Genomic DNA, 12,619 nt, shown 5'->3' on the forward strand with positions numbered 1-12,619 from the left:
AACAAACTGCACACGCGCGCACACATTACAGCCACCCTTTTTCCCCTAGGCAGAGTATAATTATGTAATAAAAGATCATGAAGATTAACTCAGATTCATTTTTATTTTGAGCTACTCCATTGGATGCAGGTTTTTCTCCATTACATTTCCTCATAACACCACTGATCACTCCTAGGAAATAGCATCATACATACACACACTTCAAATATGAAGAAAATCTAGTTGGCTCCAGTTGTCTAAAGTAGAAAATTCTAAGACTTTCAAGAGGAGTCCTTTTCCTCTGGCAACATTCATTACTCCCCATTCCACAAGGCAACTCCAGATCTCCAGTATAAAAGTGGGAGGAGGCAATAAAGAGAAAATGCATTGCCAATACTTCCTCTGAAAAGAGACCTTACTCACCAATCCTTGCCCTTGAGGATCAAGAGGAGGACTCCAGACTCACCCACCCAAGCCTTATATAGCCAAATGACCCTGGTGCAAGTGGTGTCCCAGCAACAACAACAAGGAATAAATTCTGTAGTATTTCTTGTGGGCACTGAGGATTTGTGAAATTCTAGGAACTCACAAGGGTAGCGAACAGTCAACATTTTGGGAGGTCTAGGGAGTTTTCAGGATAGCCTCTCTCAACTTCTAACTGGAATATCTGAAGACATAAAACCTAAAGGCATTATAACAATTAGAAACTTTAAGAAGTCATTCAGAATTGTTTTATAGATGTATGATGGAAATATCTTCATGACTGATTATGGAAATGTTTTAAGTCCATGCTACTTGAAGATATATGTAACATCTAGGACACATGCCATATACCTGCCAGACCATCTGTCATATTTATAGCATGTTTCTTATAGTCTAGTTTACAAATAACATATGTAGTTTTCAATTATTTAGGAAAATATATCATTTTTTCATTTATGTCTCCTGGTATAGTTTTCCCTAACGTTTACAATTTATTATAGTTTGTTCTACTTTAGTACAGCTGGACTTTTATCAGTAAGGGAAAAATCCAATATTTTGCTTTTCCTTAGGAGATATTCTTGGCATTCACAGATTTAACGTGAATGCCTTTGGCAACGGTCATAATTAACATGAAGTAATTACCAAAACTCAATCTGCCGTCTGAAGTCAGCTAAGTTTTGTTTTTTTTGTTTTTTTTTTTTTTTTAATGTACCAAACTGTCAGAGAAACCACGAGCCTGGACTGAAGAAGCCCCGATTGCTTTAGTTGTAACATAAACCATAGCCCCTCAATTACCTCAGCATTCCTAAAACCTGCCCCAACCCCCATCTCCACCCCCCAGACAGCATCCTCCCAGAATCTTAGATGTGGCCATGAAGCGACGGGCAAGACCCACCCAGAGAACAGAACCACCAGGGGCCTTGGTGACTTGGCTGTCCAGAAAGAGGAATCCAAGAAGGTGATTAAAGAGCTCTCCTGCCAAGGTAGCAAGGCTCCACAATCCCTCCTCAGAAGTTGTCCAAAATGGCTATAAATCCTGTAGGAAGGATTTATTTTTTTTTCCTGTAGGAAGTTTAAGATTAGGGTCACAGTCATGCTGCTTATTGGGTTGGGGATGAAGACCGTGCCCCCAACAGGTGGTCTCCTTGTAGATGAGAGAGGTAGGCTTGCTGTGCAGGAAGAAAAGGACAAGTGGATATTTGGCCAAAAGAAGGGCAGCCCGTGGCCAAGATTGGTGGTGACAACTAGCATATATTCTTATCCTCCTCCTTGTCCTATCACTGCCCCTCATTTCCCAGCCCTTTTCATCTACGTCAAAGTCAGGCATTAGCACAATGTCAACGGTAGTGTGTCACTTTTGACTGCCTTAGTCCCAGAGCCAGTAGGTCTTCATGCTATTACTGTGCGGATACAGCATTTATGTAGCTCATGAATATTTGAAGAAGTTTAACACTCTTGTACTGACATTACCACCAATAACTAACAGTGGTTAGTATATAATAAATACCTTTTTGGATAGCTTAAGTATATTTTATGGAAAACAGGAAGTACAAGCAAAACAGAAATAAAGCCTCCTGTAACAAAAGTGCAGTATAAACCCATATGAAAAACACAACTTAGTTATCTTTTAACCTATGCACAACTTTTTAAAGTATGTTCAAGTACTTCAACAAATTGCTAAAAATTTCCTTGCATTTAGGACTGATGTAATGAACTAGTGTAATTACTTTGCACATGTTAAAAGCTGCTTTAGCTCTTTCACTTGAGTATTTCTGTGTTCTCCATTGGGTGCTACAATCATCATCCCTGCACTTAAAGTCTACAGAAGAGTCAGCAGCTACAATTCGATATATGATACATAAGGAGGAATCCAGTAGTGGAACAAAGGCAGGCCTGGTCAGCTTGGTCTAGAGAAAATCAGGGAAAAGGCTTAAAACTGATCTGAAGGATGAGGAGTTTAAGAGAAAGAACATTCTAGACCAAGAGTAAATTCAAGTTCAACGATTATAAACCTATTCTAGAACCAAACACCTGTTTCTAGAATAATTATCTCTTCCTTGCCTCCTATTCTGTCATTAACTTTCTTGGTTAATGGTTACAGGATCATGCAGTCATTTAAGTCATCAAAATCATTTTGGTCTTTTAGGGTGCAAAATTCAAATGTGTCCCCTTATAAGGCTGTTCAACTTCAACACTAACATTTTGATGGTTCGTGAAGGGGGTTGTTCTATGCATTGGGAGAAGTTTTGCCATATCACTGTCCTCTGGCCACAAAATGCTAATAGCTTTCCCTATACCACCCTCCCCCACAACCGTAACAGCAAAAATGGTCTCCAAACATCACCAAAGATCACATGAGAGAAAAATGCCCCTACTTACGTCATTAAGATAAAGCTTCTGAACAGCAAAGGAATCAATCGAGAAAACTAAAAGGCAACCAATGGAATGGGAGAAGAGATTTGCAAATGACATATCAGATGAAGGGTTAGTATCCAAAATCTATAAAGAACTCCCCAAACTTTACATCCGAACAAATAACCCAGTTGTTTGGATTATTGGGCAGTTATTGGATTATTGGAAATGGGCAGATGGGAATAAACATTTTTCCAAAGACATCCAAATGGCTAATGGACTCATGAAAAGATGCTCATCAGGGAAATACAAATCAAAACTACATTGAGATACCATCTCACACCGCTCAGAGTAGCTAAAATTAACAACTCAGGAAAGAACAGATGTTGGCGAGGATATGGAGAAACGGGAACCCTCTTGCACTGTTGGTGGGAATGCAAACTGGTGCAGCCACTCTGGAAAATGGTGTGGAGGTTCTCAAAAAATTAAAAACAAAATTACCCTACAACCCAGCAATAGCACTGCTCGAATTTATCCAAAGGATACAGGAGTGCTGATTCATGTTTTCACAGTGCTATCAATAGCAAAATTATGGAAAGCGCCCAAGAGTCCATCAACTGATGAAGGGATAAAGAAGATGTGGACACACACAAATACTACTTGTCAATGAAAATGAAATCTTGCCATTTCCAGCAACGTGGATGGAACTGGAGAATATTATGCTAAGTGAAAGAAGTCAGAGAAAGAAGTTTCTCAACTTCCACACAGGAGTGAAAACATAACAGAAGACCATGAAGGAAAAGAAAAAAAAAATGTTACAGAGGGAAGCAAACCATAAGAGTCTCTTAAATACAGAAAACAAATGGAGAGTGGAGGGATGAACACTGGGTGCTGTATCTAAGTGATGAATCATGGGAATCTACTCCCGAAGCCGAGACTACACTGTATACACTGTAAGCTAGCTAACTAGACAGTTTTATAAGAATTAAAAGCAAGCCTGACCCCAGTTGAGAACCACTAGTCTACATTAGCATACCTCACACAGGCAGCTACTCTTTCCCTTCATTGCTGCAACCACATTAAGTGACTTTTCTTCCCCTCCCATAGACTGCAAGAGTGGTCCTTTCAGTGACTCACTGCCATCCCTGGTACCCTGCACAGCGTTGCATAAGGAGAAGACCCTCCCAACACATCAAACCCCCCCACCACCACAGCTCAAGCCTCATACTTTCACAAGTCCACGCTTTAATGTGATGTCTCCCTTAGCCTCATCTCCCAATCCACCCTATTTTCCAGTTGCACAGGGCCGGGAGCTGCCCTTGAATTTCCAGATCCACATGGAGTTATCCCTCTTAAAGTCCAGGGGAGAGGCCTTTTCCAGCACAGGTCTCCATGCTCTTACTCCTTTCTCCAAGTTCACACAGTGCACGTCCTGCACTCCTCTCAACAGCATCAGACTTTGGGTTTGTGTGCCTGGTAGCAGTACAGGATGGCCCTGAACATGCGAAGCATAACTGGCCAAGGATCCCAGCCACTAGCTTTTGAAATCCTTCCTAGTTTGCACCCCCAGCCATCTCTCAAGTGACACTCCCATTCAGTAACTGAAGGGGGCAAGGACACTGAGGGTATACCCCTCCTTAGGGGGCATGGGACTCCTCTTTCAGCCCAATTTGGCTTGAGGCAAGCTTCACTGAACCTTGCTTAGATTCCCCAGTAGCCTTGGATGCTTCTACCCAACATTCTCATCCTCCATTTCAGAGTTCCTTATTTTCTCTAACATAGGCACTTCCCCTACACAAAATGCTTAGTCACACAATCCTGTCTTGTCACCCACTTCTTGGAGGACCAAAACTAACAATATTCATGTAAGAGATATAAGAAATTCTCCCTGATAGAGTACTTGATGGAGTATTTGAATAACTGAGAGGTCCTTATGAATTTTACATATATATATAGTGCTTGACACACCACAGAATAGTTATGAGAAACTTCAAATAAGTACACAGCACCACTGCAAGTTACTGTAGGAGAACACCGTAGAAGCCAGATGCAGGGTCTGGTTTTAGGACATCTGGAAACAGTTTCTTTCAACCAAGACGACTGCATTGCTTCAAATCCCACCAAGAAATAGTGAAGCTAACAGTCTAGGCAGTCAGGTTAGTCCCCGAGGGCCTTGGGAAGAAGGGAACCCACTGGGTAATAGAGGACTGGTCGTCCCAGGGGCTGTTAGGAAAAGCCTGGATGTAATTTACATGTGCCATCCTGACCAGTATACACCAAAAGTTCAGCTTAGTAAATACTGATCTCTACTTTGGCAAGGGTGCTAACATTATGAGAAGATAGAGAATAGGACCATAAGAGCAAGGCTTAGAGTTGAAAATAGGAGTATTAAGGCCTGGTAACTGTACATTCTGTGACAGTTCATCAATGGACTAAAGAAGTTACAGAAAAGCACAAGTGACACACACATGAAAACGACTTCTGGCAGACCCTGTGCTCCTGATTCTTGGGTCCAGAACAGTTAAAACTAAAGAGCACCTGGATGGCTCGCTCAGTTGAGCTTCTCTTGATTTTGCCTCAGGTCATTTTCCCAAGATCATGGGATCAAGCCTGCAGTCGAGCTCCATGGGGAGCACAGAGCCTGCTTGGGAACCTGTCTCTGCCCCTCCCCTGCTCGTACCCTCCCTCTCAAAATAAAAAAAAAAAAAAAGCCACTAAGTACTAGCTCAGGCTCAGTGATTTAGTGAAAGACATAAATATGAAGACTTCTGAATAATGGGGAAAAATTAACCACCTACGAATTAAAGTTCACCTGTTTGGGGTTAATCCAACACTAGCAGTCCACTAAATGGGATTCATGCTGAGGTGTCAATTTTTTGTAAGCAGCTCCATATAGAGAGAGATTTTGGAAACACTTTGGTTTTCATCTCCTTCCTCAATAGTCACCATACAAAGGGTAGAGGCTACCTCAAGTAAGAAGATGGAAGGAGAACCAGTCAACTAAACAAGATGTGGAAGGGAACTTCGCAGATTTCTTCACCCAGGAGGGTGACTGGAGGCCAAAGAAACAGATGGAAAGATGTCCATGTGCCAACTTCTCCACTGAGGATGAAGATCCTAGAGACAAAAGTATGTTAGTTTAAGGGGACTGCCAAAAGTAGAGTTTCAGCAGGTTAAGCGGGATTCAGGGAACAGACCCTCCAAAAGGGATCCCTCCTCCACATGCCCTTCACAGTTAGGGATGTAGAATTTAGCAAAGGGAAGAACTAAGTCTGCCTTGAATTTCAAATACCATGGAGGACTTCAGACCCTTAGAGGAGTCTGGAAGATCAACAGCATCACCAAACCACATTACATAGGGAAGGTACAGCAGCAGATGCAACGTGATAAGGGCTGCACGATGCAGTAGTCAGACACAGAACAAGGGCTAAAGCCACAGCTCACAGGGATACACAGCAGCAGTGAGAGCCCAGGAGGAGAGTCCATTAGACTTGACTGAGCAGAGGCAGCCCCAAGTTCTCAGATCTCGAATTACACTGATGGTACAAAAGGCAAAACAACTAAGGCACAGAGGAACTAGAAGTCAATCTCTCCACCTTCCTCCCAAACAATGATCTCAGAATGAACACTTTAAGGCCCTGTATGGGGTCCATTTTTGTCAGCCCATGTATGTTTGAGTCTAGCAATGTAAACACAATACACATTAGCAATAAAGTGAGAAAATCAGATACTCATTTCAAGATATCTGAGGAAAGTACAACATCCATTTATAATTGAAAGCAAACTTAAAGCAACAAAAACAAACTAGAAAAAGAACTTAAGACTAGCTCTAACAACAATCCTTCAGTAAATTTCAACCTCAGTGGTTAATGGACAAGTCAAAGCTAGATCACAGTCACATACAAAGACCAGTCAGAAAGCAAGAAGGAACAGGGCCAGAAGATTAGTATTAATTTCACAGGCATTGTATCAAGGTTGATCTTTAAACAATTCAACTGGTCCAGGTTATGGGTACCACAATTTTATTCAAGTCTAAAGACTCATCTGAGACTATGAAGAACTGGTTATAGTGACAAACGGACTATAGAACCTACCAGGAGTTCAGTTATTTGACACCATTAACCTAAAGGAAGTTAATGATGGAGTTGGGGGTAGAAAGATCGACGGGTCGCACGTATATGGCTAATATAGGCTCCAGTGGAAACACCAAAAACCGACAAATGTCACTTCTCTCATTAGTAACTTGGACTTTTAATTGGTCATGATCCAATTACTAAAAGATTCTTAGCTGATATTTGCTCCAGTACTCGAAGTTCTTGCTCTACCAAGACTGATGTCCTCAATGCAGCCTTATAAAAATTAAGACACTTACATAGGTATACAGTTTTTAAAAAGTTAAAGTCTGAGAATATCAATACATTTTCAAAAGCAAAGTAAATATACAGAAGTCAGAACTTAGACAACTATATCCGAATTGGCATAGTTACAGGCAAGGATAACTCTAGTCAAGACCTAAAAACATTTCCAACTGTTTGATTTCAAAAAGGGGAAATTGAATAATAATTTGAACTACACCAGCATTATGAATCAACATGAACAGAAACATCACTCCTAATAATGTTTCCCATCTGGAATGTTTTTCACGCCATGAAATACTACATCAAGAAAACATTAACCATGACAAATTGTGGTAGTAAATCTAGAATTTTCCAGACCAGTTACACATTGAGAGGTTCTAAGAAGGAATATTTTTCTTTCCTTTGATATATAGGTGGCTGTGTAAATATTAGTGTGTTTCTGCCATTCTGATGTTTCAAGCTTTCTATTTAGATACAGCAGAAAAGGAAATTGTTCAAGACGTTCCATGTAAACACAGGCCAAAGTAACATGAAAAAGAGCAAGTATATCTTCCAAAATTTACTTAGTCAAGACCAATACTCACACCCAGGAAGACATCTTAGGTCAATTAACCTGAGAGGAAGCATTACATGTGAATGCTAGAAGCCAGTAACTAAATTCCTAGTTGTTTCCTCTTGAACTTGTCTTTCATCAGAGTTAATGAAGTCGGTTTATTTTAACAAAACTATTGAAACCTAGAGTTTCAAAAACTTGGACAGGAAAGTGTTAGACCTATTTTCACTAACCCCTGATAATTCATTTTGATCATAGGTAGAACCACAGACATTGTGACTTTGTTACCAATAAAAGGATACCTTTGTATCAGTTATGTAGCTATCCAGTTTATACCTCTTGCCACTACAGTAGTGAATAGACCCCGCCCCAATAAGATTGCTGGGTTGATGATGTATTATGAAACCATAAATTGTATTTGTAACTTTTGACTACTGTTAGTATTTAAAAAGGAAGCTATTTAACGTTTTACACATTTAAAGTTATGCTCAGAAAAGGTCCTGCTGAAGAAGTTCATCGTTGGGAGTGGAGGGGTTAGGACCTCTGCCTTCAAGGGAAAAGAACACAAAGAACCCATTATTTTTATTTCCTCCCTCCACAATAAGGTTTTTTCTTTTACACAAAAATCTTACTCCCGTCACTCTACTGATCATTTCTCATTTACTGGCACCAGGTCTCTGTAGATACCCTGTCAAATATGGTGCAATTTAGACGCCGGCAGATTCAGCCTCTATGGCCACCCCCATACTATCAAAAAAAAAAAAAAAAAAAAAGCCAACTTTTCGAGTTCTTTTCATTTTGCATATATTTTCTTTTCCTTCTAAATTCAAGGAGATTTAAATAAATTCAGGGGAGTCAGCTTCAGTAAGTGGTCCGGAGTTCGTGTGTCTGAGTGGTATCACCTGCCCTGTTGGAAGAGACATTTCACATGTGGCACAGGCCCCATAGGTCCACTCCCTGACTCACTAGCTCAACATCTGACACTTCAGGAGTCGCCCACCTTTGCGGAAAGGGTCAGGTTTTGCCCAGCAGGTAGAGACTACAGATCTTCCAAATGCCTCTCCCCCATGGCAGGAAGGGGTAGCCTCAGCTAGGGTTCATCTAGGTGTTAATCCCTCTGCTAACCCACTCTGACCTCTCAGGTCACCATCGATTCGGGGAAAACCCCATGACGACTGACTCTCTGAACACAGCTCTTACCTGGGTCCCCAGAGAAATACCAAGGCGCCAGAGGGCACTTACCAGGCCTCCACAGAGGCTGAAGACCGCCGTGTGATCCGCCCGAGCATTGACCTGGCCTCGATAGAAGCAGTGGCGTAGATCTGGGGCCACCACGCTGCGCTCCTCGGCCCCGCGCGCGGGGGCTCCCAGGTGCACCTCGGTGTAGCCAGCGGCCAGGAAGGCCGCGTCCGCGCTCAGGTTCAGCTGGAAGAGCTGCCCGTAGGCGCTGATTCGGTAGTGGGTCCTGAATGGCGGGGGCTCCAGGGCCTCGGAGCTGCGCTTCCTCCGGCTGAAGTGGTGGCTCTGAGGGAACACTTCGCCAAACTCATTGACCCGCGCGGGGGTCACCACTTCGTAGGAGGCCAGCGTCCTTACCAGGGCTTCTACAACCACAGAAACACGGCCCCTGAACCCCCGCGCGTTACCAACGTCCCAACCCCAGACTTGAACCAAACGCCCCAGGTCCAGATACACCAGGGGCACGACCAATGCACACACGCTGGCGAGCGCGCGCGCACACACGAACACACGTGCTCCGCTTTCCCACACCCCCGACTCGCTCCAACCTTCCCAAGCAAAGACCCTGACACGCCCGGCCCTGCACAACCCACTCCTTCTCCCATCCCTCTTTGCTTCCCAACAGCCCACTGGTGCCCTGCGGGCGCACGCGCCTCTCTGCCCCTAAGCGCCCCCACCGCGTAGACCCGGGAGGGACACGGTGCCCGGCGCGCACAATTCCTCGAAACCCGGGGCAGCCGCAACCTCTCAGGATGCTTGGGGCTGGCTGATCCGGGAGTCCCGCGAGCCCCTGCAGGACCACGATCCTCACAACGGGGCTGGGCCACCCACCCCCGCTCGCCCCCACCCCGCTGCTGAAGGCGCCCGGCGGTGACCTTACCTTGCCTGGGGTGCAAGTGAATTTCCCAAGATCTGGTGATGAACAGCGAGAGCTGGTAGAGCAGCCCCGTCAGCCACTTGGCCACCCGCATGGTTCCACCCGGGGGATCCCAACCGGGGAGGCCAACCCGAGCCGCCGGCCGCCCAGCCCGGCTTCCCCGCGCTCCGCAGCCTCTCCTCCCTCTCGCCCGCCGTGCTCTGCGCCGGCCGCCGCGGCGCCTTCAGCAGCCTCCGGAGCAGCAGTCCCGGCCCCGGGCCGGACCGTCTCGCCACACCGCCAGCCTCCGCTCCCTGAGCCGCTGCTTCATCGCACTGCAGCCCCACAGCTCCCGGCTCGCTCTCGGCAGCCTCGCTCCGCTCCCTGAGCCCGCACTGCCCTCAGACGCCTTCTCCCTGGGTCCAGATCCACGCGAGGAAGCGAGCCGACCTAGCAGCAACGGTGCCAATATAGCCACCCCGGGCCGGGCGAACGCGGGGGAGAGCCCGCCTCCACGGGCTGGGCCGGGCCAATCAGCAGGAGGCGCGGCCGGTGCTCTCCCTCCCGCGTGCAGCCCGCCCCCAACTCCCAGCCGCGCCCGGAGTGCGGTCCCAGGGGGCTCCGGCGCCGGGAGAGCAACGTGGTGTGGAGCCCGAGGGCCAGCTGGACAACGTCCCGGTACCTGTAACACCCAACACCGATGCAAGCTGTGCGGCCGAGGTCCAGAAAGGTGATAGGTGTGTGAGGGGTTTTAGTTCTTACAGTGAAATGAAAAGCATCAGTTGGAAAATTTCTGTTATTTAGGTTTCAGGGTAATTTTAGGCTTCTCAAGCAAGACAAAATAAGCTACAGCGGGAAGTTCCTGAAGGCAAGGGATTCTTCCAATGAAGCTTAATGACCTGCCTTGATTGGCAAGGGCCCCTGTGTGCTCTGGGAATTTAAGAGCATTGTAGGTGCAAAGGGGAAGGCGAGGTTGCAATCAGCAAGCACTGCTGGGTGTGAATTTCTGGGAGTTGTCCAAGGAAATGCTAAATGAATTGCTCAGTCTCCACAGTTCCCGTAGTTATCTTTTTTTCCCCTTTTAATATTCATTTTTGTACTTAATTTTGTATAAAGAGCTCCTCAAATTATAGAAACGTCAAGCCCCACAAAACTTGTATCTGCCCCTGCCATTGTAGCTGCCTGTCATTTTATGAGACTTCCTGCTGGTGGTTTCACAATATTAATTGGCCCTCCCTGTATGATACCCAAATGACCCCATGTATCCCTACTCATTGTCCTCAACCATTACTGTAGCAGTGGATCCAGGTGTGTTGCCTCGTGTCTCAAATTCTATAAACCTCAGCAGCAGCAGAAAGAATTGTCATTTCAGAACTACTCCCTCATTTCTCAAATCCACCTGTTTGATCTGCAGATTCTTGATTGCTTCTTGCTGTAACCAGGATGAAAACGAAAGAGGAGGAAGTCGTCAGATTGTCTTCAAATCCAAGCAAGGGGGAGAAAGAATGTGAGAGAAAAAGGGAAGGAATACATGGGTACATCTTCCCAAACACAAAGGAATACCCTTTCAGTTTAATTCCTGGCCGCCCTTCTTCCCTGAGCTCTCAACAACAAAAATCCTGTTGACTTTGAATTGACCTCTCCTGGCATGCCTCCTTACTTTTATATCATACACTTGGTCCATCTGTTGTTCACCGCTAATGTGAGCCAATCTTGTTTGAGGAAGGAGAGTTTAATTTTACTTTTACCAAGGAAAATACCCCGCTGGGTGATGGTAATTCTTACACAATCAATCCCCTTTCTTTTGTGCCTCTTCCTCCCAAATGCCATTTCATTCATCACAGAGTTACAGACATCTAATTTTTCCCCCTTAAGTTAAGCGCACTGTTACTCTAAACAAAACAAACCCACCTGTCCTATTACCCACACCTGTCTATTTAGAGGTTACCTTCAGTACATTGTAATTTAGAGTCATTTTAATTACATTGCAGTTCTAAATGTATCTTTACATCAGGAGCCATGCCTTCCCTCATACAATAACAGAAAATAGAACTGCACCTGTTTCATTGGCTATCTGCTAATGAAGTCAAAATAAATATTTCATTTCCATCACTGAATTTTTGCCACTCAAAGTAGTTTTCTGAGTGGAGTATGTAATTTTCGGCCTGTTCTAATGTTTTGGAAATGTTATTTTAAGAATAGGCCTATTTTATCTTTTATTAAAGAAATGGGAAGTTGTTTGGGATGTTTATTCTATGCTATGATAATCTTTACCATATTCAGTAAAGAGCATTATTTCCCACATCTTATAGAAGATAAATGTTACATTTCCATTCAGTATCTATGTAACTAAGCTGAGTTTCCTTAAATCCTTTCTGGCTTCAATGCCTTCTCATTATATTAGGCTCAACTGTTACGATATTCACATTGTCTCTCTTCCTTTCTCTGTCTCTGCCAATGAAAATGCCATGAGTAAACTAATCTATGCCATTTCAATCAATTTCCTCATATTGATCATTACAGCTACCACTTAGGGAATTGCTCTGACATAAGCATTATACAGGGACTTTAGAAAAATTACCTCATTTAATTTATGTATTCTCCCCATGGAATTCAGAACTTACCCAGATCACATATCAAGTTAGACTCAAATATCTTTGGTTTCAAATTCCATACTTTTTATAAGAAAATTGTACTCTTTATACCAGCTCCAATCTGATGTAGTACAGTTGTAACCAGCAACAACTCAGAAAATGAAAGCCATAGTTATATTACATGTAATTGTATTTGATTCATAAT

At 44.1% G+C, this 12,619-nt stretch overlaps 1 protein-coding gene across 3 annotated transcripts in view; it reads right to left on the bottom strand.

Moving 5' to 3' along the window:
• ADAMTS20 (ADAM metallopeptidase with thrombospondin type 1 motif 20) overlaps positions 1-9,947 on the bottom strand; it is a 174,249-nt gene extending 164,302 nt beyond the window's left edge. For all 3 annotated transcript variants that reach the window (XM_045463296.1, XM_045463295.1, XM_045463294.1), the window contains exons 1-2: positions 9,845-9,947; positions 8,968-9,329 (exon numbers count right to left, since the gene is read on the bottom strand). In XM_045463296.1, the coding sequence (XP_045319252.1) occupies positions 8,968-9,329; positions 9,845-9,935 (453 nt within the window). In that variant the 5' untranslated portion in view covers positions 9,936-9,947. The remainder of the gene's footprint in view (positions 1-8,967; positions 9,330-9,844) is intronic.
• Between the last annotated feature and the right edge of the window lie 2,672 nt (positions 9,948-12,619).

Source organism: Leopardus geoffroyi, chromosome B4 (genome assembly GCF_018350155.1).
Source record: "Leopardus geoffroyi isolate Oge1 chromosome B4, O.geoffroyi_Oge1_pat1.0, whole genome shotgun sequence".
Classification (NCBI taxonomy): Eukaryota; Metazoa; Chordata; class Mammalia; order Carnivora; family Felidae; genus Leopardus; species Leopardus geoffroyi.